The sequence below is a fragment of the Anguilla rostrata genome, chromosome 1 (genome assembly GCF_018555375.3).
Source record: "Anguilla rostrata isolate EN2019 chromosome 1, ASM1855537v3, whole genome shotgun sequence".
In the NCBI taxonomy this organism is placed as follows: domain Eukaryota; kingdom Metazoa; phylum Chordata; class Actinopteri; order Anguilliformes; family Anguillidae; genus Anguilla; species Anguilla rostrata.
Genome location: NC_057933.1, coordinates 44,986,833 through 45,005,998, shown reverse-complemented (window position 1 = coordinate 45,005,998; position 19,166 = coordinate 44,986,833). Strand labels below are relative to the sequence as shown.

General features: G+C 41.5%; 3 protein-coding genes across 4 annotated transcripts in view; 1 reads left to right on the top strand and 2 right to left on the bottom strand.

Moving 5' to 3' along the window:
• Positions 1–5,975, bottom strand: part of LOC135239829 (melanocortin receptor 5-like) — a 40,247-nt gene extending 34,272 nt beyond the window's left edge. The window contains exon 1 of the mRNA XM_064308810.1: positions 5,840–5,975. The gene's annotated coding sequence lies outside the window, so the exon portion shown is untranslated. The remainder of the gene's footprint in view (positions 1–5,839) is intronic.
• fam210ab (family with sequence similarity 210 member Ab) lies at positions 5,905–11,071 on the top strand. The gene is made up of 3 exons (XM_064308839.1): positions 5,905–6,335; positions 8,265–8,376; positions 8,944–11,071. Exons 1-3 carry the CDS (start codon positions 5,905–5,907, stop codon positions 9,274–9,276), a joined length of 876 nt encoding a protein of 291 aa, XP_064164909.1. The 3' UTR covers positions 9,277–11,071.
• Positions 11,072–12,385: 1,314 nt separating this feature from the next.
• Positions 12,386–19,166, bottom strand: part of LOC135239835 (low-density lipoprotein receptor class A domain-containing protein 4-like) — a 105,052-nt gene continuing 98,271 nt past the window's right edge. For both annotated transcript variants that reach the window (XM_064308821.1, XM_064308830.1), the window contains one exon: positions 12,386–18,392. In XM_064308821.1, the coding sequence (XP_064164891.1) occupies positions 17,859–18,392 (534 nt within the window). In that variant the 3' untranslated portion in view covers positions 12,386–17,858. The remainder of the gene's footprint in view (positions 18,393–19,166) is intronic.

Sequence of the window (19,166 nt, the reverse complement as noted above, 5' to 3'; positions counted from 1 at the left end):
TCAACACTGATTGGTTTTCAGAAGCAGTGCTATTTGTAACTTTGGAGCCAATAACATGCAGTGGAAAACCCAGGTGCAACAGCAATCTCAATACGGTCAGAGATAAAATAAATCACAAACCAATGATGATTTCAGAGAATAGTGAGGGAGTGTAACCATTAAAAAGGCTTTTACTGAGCTGAGACATGTGGCAATACAGCACGCGCATGGTGAATGTACAGTGCAGTGGAGTGCAGAAGAATTTGGACAGTGACAGCATTTTTGTCGTTTTGGCACTGTAATCCAATACACTGGATTCAAAATAAAACAGTGAATATGCTGTTGAAATGCAGACAGTTATTTAATTTGAGGGTATTTACAGTTAGATCAGGTGATCCGTGTTGGAATTACAGCCCTTATACATAGTTCCCCCATTTCAGGGGAGCAAAAGTGATTGGACAATTGGCTGCTCAGCTGGCTCTTGGCCAGCTGTGTGTCTTCACATAATTAGTTCAGACACAAGAAAGCTAATGAAAGGTCTAGAGTTCCTTCTGTGGAATTCTTTGCATTTGGAGTCAGTTGCTGTTGTCTCTCAACATGAGGACTGATGCCAGTAACGCTGGCCATCAAGAGGCTGAAAAATAATTTTAAAAATCGATCCGAGACAAAGGCAAAAAGACTACTGTAAAGAGAAGACTACTCCAGTATAACCTCAGAGGGTTCAGTGCAAGATGCAAACCACTGGCAAGCCTCAAGAACAGGATGGCCTGGTTAGTTTGTTAAATAAGTACATTTTTAAACTGTAGAGTTAAGGAACAAAGTATTATTGACAGATGAGACCAGTATTAACCTGAAAGTGATGCAAATAGGAAAATGCAGAGAAAGAAAAAAAAAGCAACTCCCTCAACTGTGAGACATGATGGAGGTAGTGTTATGGCCCTGGCATGTATGGCAGACTTTGGAACTGGGTCACTGATGTTGTGACTGCTGACAGCAGTAGCAGGATGAATTTAGAAGTGTACAGAAACATCTACTCAGATCCGATAAAATACTTCATAACTCACTGGCCGACTTCACCTTGCAGCAGGACAATGACCCCAAAAATACTGCTAAAACAGCCAAGGAATTTTTATGAACCAAACATGGAATGTTCTTGACTGGTCAAGTCAATCACCCATCCAGAATCCAATTGAATATGCTTTTCGATTGCTGAAGACAATGAATGCAAAAATCCCCCAAAATTAACAAGAACTGAAGATGGTTGCAATACAGGCCTGGCAGAACATCACCAGGTAAGATACCCACCATTTGGTGTTGTCTCTGGGTCACAGACTTCAGGCAGTCTTTGATTGCAAATGATTTGCAACCAAATACTAAATATGACAACTTTATTTCAGATTATGTTAATCAAATTACTTTTGCTCACCCAAAATGGGGGGACTATGTACAAAAATGGCTGCAATTCCTACAACTGATCACCCCATATGGATGCATACCCACAAATCAAAGCTGACAGTCTGCACTTTAACATCATTGTTTCATTTCAAAACCAATGTTCTGTAGTACAGAGCCAAAACAACAATATTTGTGTCACTGTCCTTATTCTACAATACTTATTCACTGGACTGGACATATTATTTTGCAGGGACAAAACGACTTCTCATTTCAATGCAAACATGTGAGGCGGCCAATAAACACACAGGATCTGGAGCACATGAATAACATGATAGATGTTTTTTTCTGCTTTAAAGCCACCAAATATGTTGTAAGTACACACTGGACCAATGGGCAATATTCTATCACATGTTGTCTGTGGTGTGAGCATAATGGTTATATTATAACCATTATGCTATTATATTAAAAACAGCCGAGAATGCTGAAAATGTTTCAAAATGCCCCCCAAGTGGTTTGACTAGTGTATTCCGCAAGAGTGGGTTTTAAGTCCTCCAAAAGAAAATATACAGTAGGCCTAATGTTAGGAATTCTGAGAGGTTTGATTCAATGTTCGTCATAAACCGGACAGACCCATTCCAATATAATGAATTGCCATAATCTCCGATCATATGAAAGCCATAAAAAAAGAATTGAGCGCCTTTCAAGTGTGTTCGTGCTTGCAGTGCGGCTAATCAAAGCCACTGGCTTGGCTGTGAATTATTAGTCATGCAAACTCCCACTGAGCGGCTCTTCTTTCTGCAGGTAGACTATAATCCACGACGAGTTGTGCGTTAAAGGCTTTTAAGTTAACGCACAGTGCGGAGGCGAAGAACCGCTCGACACGATGCAGAGACCGGTATAATGCATTTCAACAAGGGTTTGTTTGACATTTTGGTCAAACCTGCTTGTTGAACAGGGTTTCATTTTCTTTTTTCAAACCATAAATTGGAACTAGCAGACTGACCGTTCTGCCAATCATTTTAATTGAACACTTTTCCAGTTTCAAATTCTGCTCCTTTTTTGTAGCAATTTTTGTATACCAAAATATGTTTTAGCTATTATCTTCTCGGTCTGTTTAATATAATATTTGCTGAAATAAGAGCCTTTGATAAATGCGTTTTCTACAGGTTGATCATTTACATAACCCTATGCCTGATTCAAGAAATAATGCCACCACTTAGTCTACATTTGGTCTTACATTTCTGGGCATTTAGGACAGGATGACAATGTGTGTAATCCTCTGGAGCCAAATTTAGCCTGGCAAAATCTACGCTGGCAAGACTAATTCGAGACAGACGTCCATTATTGTTCTTACATTTTGGAACTCTTTGTTGGCAGGTCTGGAGATCTTTTTTTTTTTTCCTTCAGGCAGTCTACACAAGTCATTCTTAGTTTAAGTTTCTTCTGGACGTATTAAAGTATAGTAGGCGTACTCTGTGTACGTCTGATGATGTGTTCTACCATTGTACTGAGAGTGTCTGCATAAATAGATTTCTTATGTATGCCATATGTGCTCCCTATGTACAATTTGGCACACAAGTGGTGGGTGTTCCATCGGTTTAATTCATTGTTCACTGTCTAGGTTGATGAAAGGATATGACCTCTCTCAAAGTTTCTGCCGCATGTGTATGATGCATTCCCATGTATCTTTAAGCACAGCAATTGTATGAGGCAATTTGTCATGTAAATTATAGTAGCACCTTCTGGCCAACTGCAGACATCAGAATTTCCTCTCAGTGATGGAGATATATAAGGCCATGCTGTACAATCAGAATAAGTCCAACATCATGTCAGATGGAGGGTGTATATACAATGGCCTTATTGAAAAGAACACATGGCATTGTGTCATATTCTGGTGTATGTACCAGACTTCATCCAAAACAAAACTCACATTTCATTCTGACTCCATTTTGCTATTTATTGTGATTCAACTGATACTTAGTCCTTAGTTATAATTATTAAATGTTTTTTTTGCTTTGTTCCATTTATTTTCAGCCAGTAGCCATACCGCCCTGTCATGCATTTTTGTCAATCTGTTGGAGCTGAGAAAGATTTGGCTTGATGAGTACTTCCATGAGAAATCTGGGGAAACTACATTCCTGATGGAAAAAAAAATGTTAGCGTAGAGCACTGAGCAGAATTTTCATTCTTGATTTTATAATTTCTTAATCGCTTAATTAAAGGTGTTATTTCACAGGAAGTAACAGACAAGAGGGAGAGCTCATGAACCTGCAGGGCTCAGGGCCAGGACTAGAATTTGTGTCATTTTTATGTTTTTAATTGCTTCCAGGCTCCTGGGCTGACAGGGACCAGATTATCACTGTCATCCACAGGGCTTTGCTGGGTGCAGATTTTAAAAACTATCACACTGAAGTATTGCACAAATTGAATTTCCCAACACTGTAATCAGTTCCACTGCCTAAAGGCATTTAGAAACAGACAATATCTGTTTTGTGAGATAAAAGCCTTCGTTGCCTGACACTGTAGCCTACTATCACATGAGAATGTATCAGATGTGTTAAAAAGAAATAAAATGATTTTAAAATACAAAAACAGGCCTACATTTAAAATAGAATCGTATTGTTGTTCGGTTTTATGTTATTTGGGAGACAGGGAATTTATATCTCCCTCAGTTGGTTACCTCAATTTTTATCCATCTAACGCCGCCCATCAAAATAACCTCTGTAATGCGTTCACGTTAATATCCATTAATTTATGAATGGCTTGCCACAGTGGACTTGATGGAACCCTACCGCCATTTAAAAAAAATATTCAATCTGAAGGCGCCATCTGCTGGCACACACACACGCACACACTTAAAAAAAATTTTTTTTAAGCAAACGCGGTATGATGGATTTGGTGAAAAGAGCCTGAAAACATACAAAATTCACAGCAGCCACTACGCCACATTGTCAAAGCAGGCTGCACACTCTCTCTGAAAATGCACACACATAATCGTGAAAATGTATCTATTTTCAAAGGCTTCATAAAAACCATCCATAGACTAATTCAAAATCTATCGAACCTACATCAATACATTCAGAGGCATATGCGCTGTACATTTACAAGGTCAGATTTACACTGTGCAGTCTACATTCAAATATCATATGTATGTAAAAGGTGACTGTGAAATCTCATCTGAGGTTCCCACTCTGCACCAGACGAAGAAATTACAACACGAAGCTATTTTTTTTCCTCAGAGGCATAGTCATGTACTACGCAGCTCCGTGTACAATGATCTTATTACAGTACATTTCATTGTACTTCCTGTTCCCTCCGTTTTCCCGAACATATTAAAAAGAACTACTTCTACGTAAGCACTGGGAAGTGGAGTTGTAAGGTGAGTACTTTGCGTTAACTTTTAAACAGCGTGCTACAATGTGCACTACATTTCCCAGACTACCATCGACGTCCAAATGCCATGTGGTGTGAATTCATTTTAGCCATACAGTTATCTGAATGACAGAAGGGACACGCATGGTGACCCTACAAGTGGAGTTGACATGTTTTATCATCGTAGAAGACCCAACTTTTTACAATTGAATGTATGCTTTTTGGTGTGTTTTGGATATGCTAATGCGATATGGACGACAAATGTGCTACTCAAAATCAGATTAGCTGGATAGATAGCTAAATGGCTAGCTAGGTAATTTGGCAAGTGTTCAGGATCGGGCCTGAACTGTTTCTAAAACTGGAAACAATGTTGTTGTGGAAAGTGTACCTAGCTAGTCTATATATGCTCTGTTTGTCCGAAGTCGCCAGCTAGCTAGCTGTTAGCCACCTCCTTGGCGTTAGCTGGAACTAGTGACCTCGCTAGCTAACTTGTATTCTTTATGGTTTGATTTGACATGAAGAATGGTTGCTTTGTCGTATCATTTGGAGACATAGAGATATTTGTCTCTGGAGGTTAACGTTTGCAAATATATTGTCATTGTAGACTAATACACATTGATTCTGCTGGTCTGTATCGAAAGTTAGCTAGCAAGCTATATAACGTTATTAAAATTAACCTCCATCTCATGTGAATTCAAACCTTTTTTCAGCTTGTACGTCTATGGATTTGAGAAGTTCTTTCAGGTGAGGTAACTTCCTTCGCTTTTTTATTAGTGACGAATCGGTTTTATATTAATGTCGGTGCATTTCTCAAAATACATAAGCGAACCCATCTCGCGCCTTTAGGTGTGCTTAGGACTTTGGAGTTTCTGGCACTACTACACCGTTGAAGGGAGTAGCGCTATATTCAGCATTGTATGTTTAGTTTATTTCTGCCTAGCTTACAGTCATGGCATTCGTCTTCGCACATTTTAAATGCTTTCCATTTTCTTTATTAAATATTAAGATGTGGTTTATGCATTAAAATTTCTCCGGTGAAGGAACCATCTTCTACGATTAAATCGACTGAAGTAGCCTAACTTCTGAAGCCTACCTGATGTCCTTAATGCTGGCGTTGATACCACATACAGGGACTGCTGGTCAAAGTGACAGGGGGAGATGCTTCGTCTCCTGTCCCAGAGAGCCATGTGGCAGATGGGCACCCTGCGCCGTGTGCTCCGGGGGCCTGGTGCACACTGGCTGCCCTTGGGGGTCCGGTGCACTGGGGGGTCAGCTCCCCACCTTCGCTGCGTGAGTACCTCAGTGGCAGTGAGGACTGCCAAACCCGGCAAGTCGAAGGCTGAGGAGGAGCCTCAACCCGCCCCGCTTCAGAACCAGGCCGAAACAGGCTCACAGTACGCAGCGGAATCAGCACAGGCCCATGCAGAACCCCCGGAGGAACCTGCAGAGATCGATCCCCTCCAGGACAAGTCCATTGGCCTTTACCAGAGGTTCAAGAGGACCTTCAAACAGTACGGCAAAGTGATGATCCCAGTGCATCTCCTGACTTCTTCCATATGGTTTGGGGCATTCTACTACAGTGCCATGAAGTGAGTAATATCCTTGCTTTCTCACAGGCTTGCACCTCTTCACACAAAGTTTTGATTTGTACTGAAGATGTGGATGAGAGCATCCTGCAAAATTGCTGCCAGCGCTTGGGTCTATGCTGAAAATGGACCTTTTCACAATTTTTGAATCATTTATTTGTTTGCTAAGTGCCTCGTAATTTAAGAACTTCAGTTGTTTAACTATATTAACTTTGTGTGGATCATTCAAATTTATTCTTGCCTTTGGAGATCTGCAGCATGTGTAGGTTTTTGTTGTTAATTAGCTGTTTACTGATCAAGTAAGGCAGCTGATTACAGTTAACACATCTCACCTGTTTTCTTTGGTATGACTTGGTTACTGAAATGAAGGGGTAGGCAACAAGGGCCTACTCTGCAGCTCTCCAATGGGCAAGAGTGAATACCACTGCTGTAGACACCCATGTCTTTATTGTTGAGTCATTTTAATATGATTTAAGTAATGACCATGTTTGTGTGGTTTTATTACTACTTTCACTGAACCATTTGGTCCACTCTGTGTGGATAGAGAAGTAGCCAATTGGTTTCTTCGCCCTAGAATTTCTGTAAAACTGGTGAGTCAAGGTAATAGTTTCTGCATGGAAACGACTAAACTGTCTAGGCCAGTGGTGTTCGATCTCATCTGAAAAGGGACAGTGTAGGTGCAGTTTTTTGTTTTAGCCCAGCACTAACAACTAATTAACTAATCGTGGTCTTCAATCAAGACCTTGATAAGTAGAATTAGGTGTGTTGGTGCTGGGCTAAAACAAAAACCAGCCCCCAAAACCGGCCTTTTTTTGACAACCCCTGGTGTATGCTACTCGGACAGGTTCTCTGAATATGTACAGCTTTGGTTTGGTTTCAATTGTTCTTCTCAATTGAATTTAGGCATTGAATGATGTCAGTTATGAATGATTTAAAAGAGCAGTTCATCCAAAAATGAAGGTATCTCTGCATCTCAGCATCTGGATAGTTTAGCTGAAATACAGCAAGTTTTCTAGATATTCGCTGCAGCTCACCCTGAAAAACGCACATTGCAGGTCCATCTCCGTGTGACCTCAAAGCTCCAAAAATTTCCTAATGCATCTCATTTAGTAGATGTGCTCCTAAATTGCCATTTCTTCCTCGAGCAACATAGTTTTCCCGGATTTCCCATGGAAGTATTGATCAAGCCTAGTCCTTCTTAGCTTCAGCAGATTGACAAAAATACATGACTGTGGTATGGCTGCTGGCTGAAAATGAAAGGAACCAAACAACAACAACAAATATTTAATTGTTAGAACTAAGGAAAAGTATCAGTTAAATCACAGATTTCCAAATGCAATCCCCATGGTTACTCATGATCATCCACAGTGCTTAATTTCTGAATTGTTTCATCAAGAACTACTTCTACCAAAGTAGCTAACTCTGTAGGCTATATCCAAGCAAATTTTCATGCTGGCGGTGGTGATGTACTGTAATGTGGTGGAATGCAACCATTTGTTGTAGGTTTAATGTAGCAACTTGTTAGCGGCTTACTTGTAGCACATAACAGCTTCGAAATTACGGATGATATATTAATGAGTGTAATTTATGTTGTGGAAATTACACCCATTAATAGCTCAACTGTGAATTTTAAAGCTGTTATATGCTTTAATGAAGTGGATAACAAGTTGCAATAGTGAAACTACAAAAAATCACATTCCACCACTCAAGTTTCATACTAGTTCACCTGCACAAGACTTTGCCCAAATATACAGTAGGCTACACAGTTGGTGTACGTCGGTAGAAGAAGTATTTCGATGAAACTGCAGAAATTAAGCTGTCAATATTTTAATGCCACTGGTCAGTTGTTCCTGCGAGGTGCTCCAATTGTACGTGCCAATCTGTGTGTGTATTTTGTTTAACAGTGTTTCATATTTCTTTTTTCCTTGCAAGGGGTGTGAATGTGGTTCCATTTCTGGAGTTTATCGGTTTGCCCGAAACAGTTGTTGGCTTGCTGAGGGACTCTCAAAGTGGCTATGCGCTGACTGCCTATGCCATGTATAAGGTAAGTGTAATGGCTAAAATGTATCTAATGTTTCTTACAGGACCTATGATATCTCCCACACTCTGGTTTCTTTTAAGTATAACACCTATCTTATTACTACATTAAAACATGCTGACATCATTTGGCAGACCTTCCTCAGACACAGACAGATGAAGGTCTGCCAACCAAAACTTTAGCTTTTTCGATACGGTAATAAGAGTGATTTGCAGTAACTTCATAACTCGGCCGACCAATGGTGTGACTTCATCACTCAGTCACGGACCTTCGTGTTAGTAGGGCTGGCCCCGCTGTTGTGGTCCAGCCAAAAAGAGTTTGGGAGTACGGTAGTTGTCAAGCTATTGTAACTTGTAATGGCCATTTAAATTAGACTCCAGCATCTAACAAAAATCATTTTAAACAGACTGAGGGGGGGATAGGGAGTTAAATGGAAATTACACTATTGTGTTTATAAATAAAAATGATATTGTGCTAATATTACTGATTTAAATAAGTCATTGTTACTTAATGTATTCCATATTAACATAGTGACTGATGTGTGATTTTATGTGTGTGCATGTGTTTGTGAAGATTGCCACCCCAGCCAGGTACACCGTGACACTGGGTGGAACATCGCTCACGGTGAAATACCTCCGTAAGCATGGTTACGTCTCTACTCCGCCCCCGGTCAAGGAGTACCTCCAGGACAAAATGGAGGAGACCAGAGAACGTCTGTCAGAAAAAATGGAAGTAACGAAAGAGAGGTTCTCTGAGAAGATGGAGGAGACCAGAGAGCTCTTCTCGGGCAGAATGGAGGAGACCAAAGGGCGCATTTCAGGGAGGATGGAGGAAACCAAGGACAAGTTTTCAGAGAAACTGCAGGAAACCAAAGACAAAGTGTCTTTCCGAAAAAAAGCAGAGTAAAATTCAGTTGTAGTCGGAAGGGCAGACGCTCCATATCTGTTAATCAGCATTCTCAGTTTCATTGTGTAATATGCATGTGGTTCCTGTTTTAATCCCAGCAAATTTCCTCTTTATATGCTGACAGCCCCGACGATAACCGTGCACAAGTAATTATAAGATGACTGCAGGGGAATGAGCTTACATAGTTCTTAATGCACAAAACGCAGTCCAGGAGGTGGTGTAATAATGTCGAATTTCAGTGTCCTCTCTACCATTTGCACGTCATGGTCCTATTACTTCACCATTGAGAGATTTTGCTGACAGTTTTACGGTGGAAAAAGCTGAAAGGTGACTGGTACACTGTATGAATGCCTGTTTTTTCATGTGCATTTACCCTCAGCTGTAATTGACAACTTAGAAAGAAGCAATTGTCATCTAAAACATTTATCTGTAGATCATAAAAGCTAGTTGACTACCAACTTTAAACTTTATCTCTGCTTAGACCACTGAAGCCTATTGTAAAGTCTGGGTTGACACATTTGTCCACTGTTTAAAACAGATTGGCCTTTCCCCAGATTTTTTCTGGAGTGTTCGTTAGAGTGAATTGTTATTGAAAGTGGATATATTTTATGTAATTTCAGAGCTATGGAATACCCAATTCATTATATAATATAAACAAAGTATTCAATTATGGCTGTGTCTAAATTCAAATAAGTAATTGCACCATACTCCATCTGTCTTAACTGTTTTGTAAAACTCCAAACAATCTTTGAAGGGGAATTCCACACAAAAATTCAAAATAAAAAAGGACGTTATCCTTTAGTTTAAGGATAGATGGCCCAATTTCTTGTGACAAATCCAGCTATGAAGTGCAGAAATTAAGAACATGGTTTTAGCTGTGTGAATCACATGGGGGCGCTCAGTTTGGGAGGAATTTTGCTTTAAATAAATTTAACAGAAACCCTAAATTTAGGGTGCTGATCAAGAGCCTGTGGCAAGTCATTGCGTTGAATCGAAGAAATAAATGTCTCGTTCATTCAGGATTATCTGTTGCTAGTGAGATAGTGATTCTGACCGAAGATGAGCATTACACACCTCACATTGTCTTTAGTGTTCACTGGCAGACAAGATGTCTAAATGTCCCTCCTTCACGGAGTGCAAATAAAAGCATATCTACTCATAAATGTACTGATTTTGGAACAGCGTGCTGTAAGACCTGCAAAATGAAATGTAGCCTAATGCACAGTTTGATGTCAATTAACTGAATTTGAATATTTCATAAAATCCTAAATATTGAGCATTTTATGGTGCACTTGGGCAAGAAGGTATGGATACGCGGGCCCGTAAGGGTTCAATTAACTTCTCGGTTGACACAATGCTGTTATTAATGCCTATTAAAACACGGGTTTCAGTCATTGAGTGTTTCTCACGGTGTCAGCCCTGTCAGACCGAGTGGCCTGTAGCCACAGTCTACCAGTGGCAGTAATTTAAGGAATGTTTAAATACACAGGGTTCCTCAGGAAAATAGGATCATCATTTTTGCCAAAACCCTGAGGAGACTGGGAGGGTTGGTGCACTTTAACCTGCCAGAGTCCCTTGCGGGGTTGGGTGTAGTACGGACATCCCGTGGGAAGAGCTGTGGCTTTTCTGTGTTGCACATCTCATTTGGGAGCACAGCACTAGGAGCTGCGTCTCAGATTTTGTAATCCATCCCGTTTCTTTACAGCAGCTGCGGTGTCGAAAGTGTAAAAACTTTTCATACTACTACAAGTGTTACTGGGATTCTACCCAAGGAATAAAAAGTACAAGAAATGCAGTTTTGTTCTGGTTTTATTCAGCGCAAGCACTGATGGAGTGCCAGAGGAAGTGTTAGCAGTGCTGAGACAAAATGGAGGCCACAGCAGTCCAGGCTGTCATTGTATCGGTCTTCTTCCTCCAGTCTGGAATCTCCTGAATCTGCAATTGTCAGAGCTGTGCCAACCACACCCATGCAAGCAGCACTGCAGCTTAAGTGCATGCCAGTGACTATTATGGTCTGTAGGTTGCACACATACCAGAGGGCTTGGGCTGAACAGGGGAGAGGCAGCCTGCCATTGACAATAGCTGGCAGCTTAGTTTTGAGGAAGTAATACAGTGGTAACACCCTAGCTAATTTAAACCCATCTTGCTCCTGGTAGGACAAGGCAAGGTGTTTCCCACCCCTTGGCCCTCCACCGGTGCCTGTGGTCATAGCAGGCTACTGACAGCCAGATTCAAACCTGCCACTACGAAGTCCAGGCTGTGCTTGCAGTCTGTACCACTTTAAAGCTCCATTGTGTATTTTTTTGCATGTTTAGCTACAGTTCCAGCAATAAAACATAGTCATTTTATTTAGCAGTCCACTTTTCTTTGCTCCAGAAATATATTACCCAGTCGTAGGTCCGTGGTTGTAGGCTCATCGCATTTCTGCAGTGCCTTTCTTCAATTTGGCAGAACGCACACTAGCGTGTACAAAATTACTTGTAGATCAGATACACTAAAATACCAAAATTGTATCTAAAGAATTTCCAATGAATGCATATTATACCCTGCCATTTCTGTCCAGTCTCTTACTGTTCCAGCATTTCCAGTCTTGAGAAAGGGAATCCAGCTGCAGAGTACTCTCTTGCTTTGATGAGGTTCAATTCAGTACTGATTCAACTTGGATCTCGTTCGGCATAGCAGTCCAAAAGAAATGACTCACTCGAGCTGGGAAAAGGCTCAGATGGTAGACCCAGGAACATAAGCTGGGTCCTGCAGCTCAAACCCAGCCTCGTCACAGGCCGACCCACCAGGACTCTGCGGGAGTGGGAGCACACTGACGGGGCACCACCAGGTGCTGGCCGTGCTTTCTCAGGTGGCTACTGCGCTTCTGCCAACTTCACACCAGGTGACCACAAGCTACCGGACGCATCCAATGACAGATACCCCTACCCTCTGATCAGCTCCGGACCTTCAGTTGTACTGTGTGGCCTCTACTCTAAAAAATAGTCCCCAGCTTCTAGGTTGGTACATCAGACTTCGATTGTGGAAGGAAAAATGGCTGAACGAAAGAACGCTTTACGCAGATCACTACATGATGACTTCAAAACAAAAAAAGGCACATCACCACTTATTTCTTTTTAAAGTTTTAATAATTCTGCTGCAGTTTGACCACAGCATAAGTACAAGCATAAAATCTTTGACTACAACAGCACTTAGAGCAACATTTTTTGATTTTTTTTTTTTTTTCTGTAAAAGTATTGCAATAACAGACCTTAGGCCTAAAACCTATTACATCACAATTGCTTAAATAAAAAAGAGGCAAAATACACAAGTTTTAATTTTTTTATGTATATATACATACATGTATACACATACATATGGGCGTACATACCACATGTACAAGTATATATGCATGTATACATGTGTATGCATGTTTGTATGAATTTATTTTGTAAATAAAGCAAAACAAATGTTAAAGTCCATGATGGAAGTAGTCCTGTGATAACTGTCAAGACCAAAGATATAGAACTGGTGTGACATTTTAAGAACGGACATTTAAAAACAGCTACCGTCAGCAGTTGTGTACAAACTTCTGATAATAACTGGAGAGAGGAACGCACTGAAGATATCAGTCTTAGCCCAAGTTAGTTCTTCAAGCAAGTGCAGGTAAAAACAAAGAGTACAGCTTGTGGCTTGAACAAGAATTACAATAGATCTCTCAAAACTACACAATTGCCACTTGCTTAATGCTTTGAAAACAAAAAAGAATGGCATTGCTATGTACATTACCTAGAGATTAGAATGAACATGCGCAACGGTTATTGTACAGTGGAGTCCTTAGTATATAAATAAATGACTGCAATTAAAAAGCTTTTTTCCTATATACCACGTACACTGAATATGTATAAAATATAAAGAAAGAACATATGACGATTTGCTTAACTGCATTATCCTCCCACTTAATTGTTTTGGTTGGTTGGTTGGTTGATGCCTTTTTCACTGCAGTGGAAAGCTTCGCTCTTCACCCTCTTCTACTCTAAAACTTCTTGGGTGTGCTTCTCAATAAAAAAAGAAAAGAAAAAGAAATGGCGCTTGTTCAATGATTAACGATGACTGAAGAACAAAGTGGAATCTCCCTCAATTCATTGATTTTTCTGACGTGGTCACACGTATGGTTTTAATCCATTCATAAAAATGTGGATAAGATAAGGGTTGTTCCAGCTTCCTTTGCAGAAATGAACTCTGAAATGCACGCCACTTATTCTGTGATATAAAGGCCCATCCCAACCCAAGCCTAGGGTTTTACTAAAATAGTTTGGACAACGAAACCCCTGGAAAGCAGACTGATCATACGGTTGCATGTGCGCAAACTGCAAGTTCCACTCTGGTGCCTTTTGAGTGGTTCAGGGCCAAGCATGCTGTCAGTACAGGAGAATGTATCGCCAGTGCCCGTGACCAACGGCTAGCGACGAACCATGCACCCATTGGCTGCGATCAGCTGGACTGCAAGCCTGACCACACTTCATGCAACATGGCCGCCACGGAGTCCACGTCTGAACACAAACACTCCAGTTAACATCCACGACCTTAAGGACCATATGTTCAGGGTTAATGCCCACGGATGTTGGGAGCACGTTGTCCATGCCATTTTGGCATTAACAGTGTGTTCATGGGATTCATCAGAGTCTGAGTGGTAAGGTCCTCAGAAAATGTATACCAGTCCTCTCAGGATGTTAAACTTTTTAAAAAGGTTACCTTCAAAGAGTGCAGCAAGGTGTTTGAACTGGTCTATAAGTTATGATTTACCAGCAGATGGGGGTAGATATAATAATAATAATAATAATAAGAATAATAATAACAACATTGCTCTGGTTAAATGTGTGTAATACTGGTCCAACCAAATAAGAGTCACTTTAACATATAGCAAGCGTTATGGTGCAGATAATCATTTCCTGGAGAAAAAAAAGCAACTAATTATTTTAACTTCCTAAATTCAGAACATTTGTTTCAGCCTAACCGTAACAGATTATTATTTATAGGAAAATAATATAAGTAGTAATTTGTATTCCTTTTATTGTACTCATATTTAAGCGATACTTTGCAAACCTCCTTTTTCCATGTTTACAAAAAAGACAAAGCACATTTGTAGGCATTCACAAATTTGATGCCGCTGTGTTAAAATTTTTTTCTCTTTTTTTATATCATCTATACATTATATTACATTATTAACAATGTCTTTTTTGTGGTTTCTACCCATTGGGTAGGATATGTGCATAATATATTCAAGTTATATACAGCACCTTACAAATAAACATAAAGAGACAGACTACTGAAAAAAGCACCGTTGGAAGTGAGGCACAAGGAAGGTGGGAGCTTTTTGAGTGCAAGTGGGTTCCTATGTCTGCTCATACATGAACATGAGGCACCTTAATTGCTCACATAATAGTAACATGCAAACCTCCTCGTAGAAAACAAAAACCACTTTTTTTTCCTCCTTGTTAGGTAGCTAGCTACGACAGCAGACGGAACAAACAAGCAAAAAAAACGAAATAAAAATAAAAACGAAATAAAAAACAAAACAAAACAAAAAAACACGAGGAAAAAAAAAGCAAAGGGTAAAGCCGCTTCTTACAGTAAAATAATTGTCTATCACACGACAGGTTATATAAGGGGTAAGCAGACGGGGGAGGAACGACGGACGAACGACGGCGACAGCAGCAGCAGTGGCGGTAGCAGCAGCAATAGCAGCAGCGATATATAAACGACAAACAAAACTGCTCTCTGGAAGAGCCAATCAGAATGCGAGAGAGGGAGTACGTCGGTATCAAAGCAACGGAAGGCTTTTATCTCCACGTATGGGATCCAGGTTATTAAAAAAGAAAAAGTCAAAATAAAATAAAAAAACCAAGACCAAAAAAAAAAAGGTTTTCTTCATTGTTTCTAATCACTTGTGAATAAAGTCTAGCATGGGGAAACCTGCTATGTTTCCTATTGTTCCCCACTTGAGCACGTGTGAATGCTCTTTACAGCAATAAAACTGAGATCCCTTCCAAAAAACCCTATTTAGATCCAGGGAATATCACTGTGTAAATCGTTTATCATCATGCACCAGTGCCGCAATACGCTTGGACCTTGCAAGGCAGACTTGACCAATGGTGCTGGATAAGTGCACTAACACTCCTGACCTTTTCCTAGTGACACCTTCCGCAGATAAATACGAGTCATTTCCTGTTCGGTTTTTAAGGGAGTTTCCTTCAAATTAGCCTCATACAATCATTTGTAACCAGATGACACTGCAAGCATTAACTAAAAGCAACACATACAGGCATTGCGAGGTGAAAGGTCTATAGCACAGAGCGAGTGGTTGTTTAATGCCTGGGGAGCCGGGGGGGGAACATCACATTTTCCAGATGTACTGAATCCATGTTGCGGTTGTGTGGACAGGTGAATCTGGAGTAGTGGGCAAAACACGTCATTCAACTCAGGAAGGCAATGCAGGAGACTCTACGTCGCTCTCCTGTGAAACAAGAACCAGGAAATTAAACCTCTCTAATGAAGCAGCATCTACAAAAGTTCATGTATCTGTCCTGGGGTGCGGGGGTGGGGGCACCCCCGGGCCCATGACGCATGCAGGGTGAAGGCATCGGCTGTGCCAGGAAACAGCCAATCAGGGATACAGTTTTACTTTTTGAAGGGACCCAAAAGCTCTGCATTGTAAAACACGCCTTGCTGTACTGGGACAGGTAGTAAACATAGTAAAAACCCTGGGGGGGGGGTGGCTTAATACTGCTGAGTGACAGAGAAAGAGCGGAGGAGAAGGCAACGGCGCGCAAGGGGAAAGGCTAGGTTCAAAGGTCACCGAAGGACTCTCACACAGCCCTTGAGTTCACCACAGTTCAAGGAAACCTGATAACACTGACACCGACAGGAGATCTTCACACACGACTTCGGGGGTGGGGGGGGGGGGGGGGGGGAACGTGTGTGTCAAGAAAGGATTTCAGCTTGTTTTTTTGTTGAGTTTTTTTTTCCTGTTTTTCTTCCTCGTCTTCTTCCCGTCCCGTAGTTCAGAAGCGAGAAGACGTTGGCCGAGTGCGCCGTGCGCGTGGGCGTTACCGGAGGGAGAGAGAAGCCAGGCGCGGAGAACGTGGAAGTGACTGAAGAGGAAAAAAAAAGAAAAAATAACGTCTGCCTCGTGAGAGCCGCAGGACGGAGGGCGGAGAGGGAATCTGATTCGAAGACGCCGAGCGGCGTCGGCCTGGCAACTACTTACGTGCCTCGCGTGTTTTTTTTAAGATGTGGGCAAAAGGTTGGGGAGGCAATTTCATGAAACGGAACAGGAAGTCAAACTATTCTACTCCACTCAAACCTCTGGAAAATAAAAAAATATATTAAAAAAAACACCAATTTATCATCGGATACAATTTGTTGGTTTTGGGGTGACCAATGTTCTAGTATCAAGTTTAAATTATTATTTTTAAACTATCATATTTTAACGACTGTAGGAATTTTGCTGTCACTCTAGGTATCAAAATGTCCATGACTAGAAGGCAATCTGACAAGAGGTTTTACATGTAAAAAAAAAACTAGTAAAAAATAAAAACTGCGAATTTGCATGGACAACCCTCTTGGACTTACTGATTGGCAAATGGGACCATGGAAATGTAAAATGACAGCTCACTCTGAACAGAAAGCTGATTGGACAGTGCCCCCTCCCCCCCCTCCACACACGCATACATATATAGGTCATGTTTAAATTACTATTTTGAATGCCTCTCATCCAGCACACCAACGACAGACTTTTACAATGGTCTCTTTAAGAGAATGTGAACAGAACAAAGACTTTCCTTTAAGTGTCCCTGTAGTGGTTGTTTGAATCGTAAGAATTTAGGCTGGATCTGAGTTTATCCTGCGTTTCCAATGGAAAAGGACATTCCCCTATTGCTCCCACTGAAAAATACCTTTGGAGCCTATGATGAATCCACAGTTGAAAGGACAACACACACAAATAAAAATTACACAGAGCATTTCCCTCTTCTCTTCAAAACAATAAGATAGTGCAACTTTAGATAACTTTTCTTTTGAATGTTAAAGGAGTCAAACCTCCACATGAACTTCTACATGAATCTTGGCACTCAGATTTGGATTTCAATTGGTTTTTAAAATCTTGGTTGTGCACAGATTCCGGTCTTGAAAACAAAAACAAAAAGTCCTCTAACCCATGCTGTCTTTGGGGGAGGTGGGGGGCAGAGGGCGGGAATTTTTTTTTTTTAGAATCTGTGCTAATAATCCTTTATCTCATATGAAGGAAAGAATACAAAAAAAAAAAAAGATAACTACGAAGCCAAAAACACCACGCAGTGCGTACACGCCCCCCCATCCCCCCCCCCTTCACTCGAGTTCCGTCAATATGAATTCAAAAAGAAAGACAGACTGTTTTTTTTAAGCTTTTCCCTCTTTTCTCGTGTTCTTATCGTCGTTGTAGCGAAGGCTGATACTCAGTTGTGCATGGGAGTGTCAACGAAAGAGGCCACGCCCCCTCGCGTGGAGGGAGGATCTGGGGGGCGGAGTCAGCGAGCACAGCCCCTCCCCCTCCCCCCCAATCACACCAGTTCATCCCGGTGGCCCTCCTTGGCAGGAGCCGTTGTGCTTTCGGGGTCGCCCTGGGGGTGGATCGTTCTGCTTCCTGCCCTCTGTGCGGAAGGATTATTGCTGTGCTGGTGAAGAAAGAAGGCGGAGCCCGGGTAGTGGCCCATGACCTCGCTGTAGGCGGGCGGCGGGCCCTCCATGCGCCCGTGGCTGCTGGAGTTGGCGGCGCTGATGCCCGAGTTGCTGCTGGGGGGGCGGGGCCCCCCGCCGCTGTGCATGTCGATCAGGTCGCTGTCGAAGATGGTCCGGTTGGGCGGGGCCCGCACCGACTCGCGGTTCAGCTCCATCTGCTGCTCGGGGTCCCGCAGCTGCAGGGTGCAGGGGCCCTGGTAAGGGGGCGGCTCCTCCCCGTCCGACAGGGAGATGGTGGGGGGCAGGTCGATCTCGTGCTGCATGTAGGGGTAGGTGGGCTGGAAGCGACTGAATCGATCCCTTTGCATAAACGAGGGGGCGGTGAACCTCTCCCTGGACTGCGGGGCGTACATTATCTGCACAGGGACAAACAGCAGAGCAAAAGTCAACACTAAAGACACCTTTGATTCAACATCCACATCTCAATGACCAATTTGTGCAGCAGTTGTCCCTTCATACAAGTAACCTGTGACCTGTGTTGTATTTTCATTATTTTATTTTTTAACATATGAAACAGCCCTGACTTAAATGACCAGGCATCAACTAAGCAAGATATTCATACGCCATTTTCCCAACATATTTTTTACTTTCTCCTTTTCTACAAAATTATGCATTTATTGATTTTTTTTCCCCAAAGAAAAATGCTAATCGCACTTTTTTTTGGCTATAAATGTTCAATATGAAACGAGAAAGAGCTATTGCTTACTTTTACTTTTTTGCAAAATCCCTGAGTACATTTGAGAGAGGAGCCAATGCAACATGTTTACAATGTTGTCGGGGGCATGTTATTCACGACATGGTGGGTGTCCCAACTTTTTATTTTAGGTGTGCATGAGATTCGCAAACTTATGACCATCTTTAAAATCAAACAGTACAAAAATTACACATCCTCCTTCAAAGAAATTCTGCAAAACTGAGTTCACAGAGAAATCACAGAAGCAAATCCCACATACTTTATGCAGTAATTAACTACTTCAAAGCAATGCAACCTTTCCATTGTATGTTCACAATAAACATATATTCACATAGCACAATGGAAAAAGTGTGACACCTCAAGAGTATAATATACAGATTCATAGCACAATGACAATAAAAAATCTAAAATAACAATCTCTTCGCTGGTACCACTG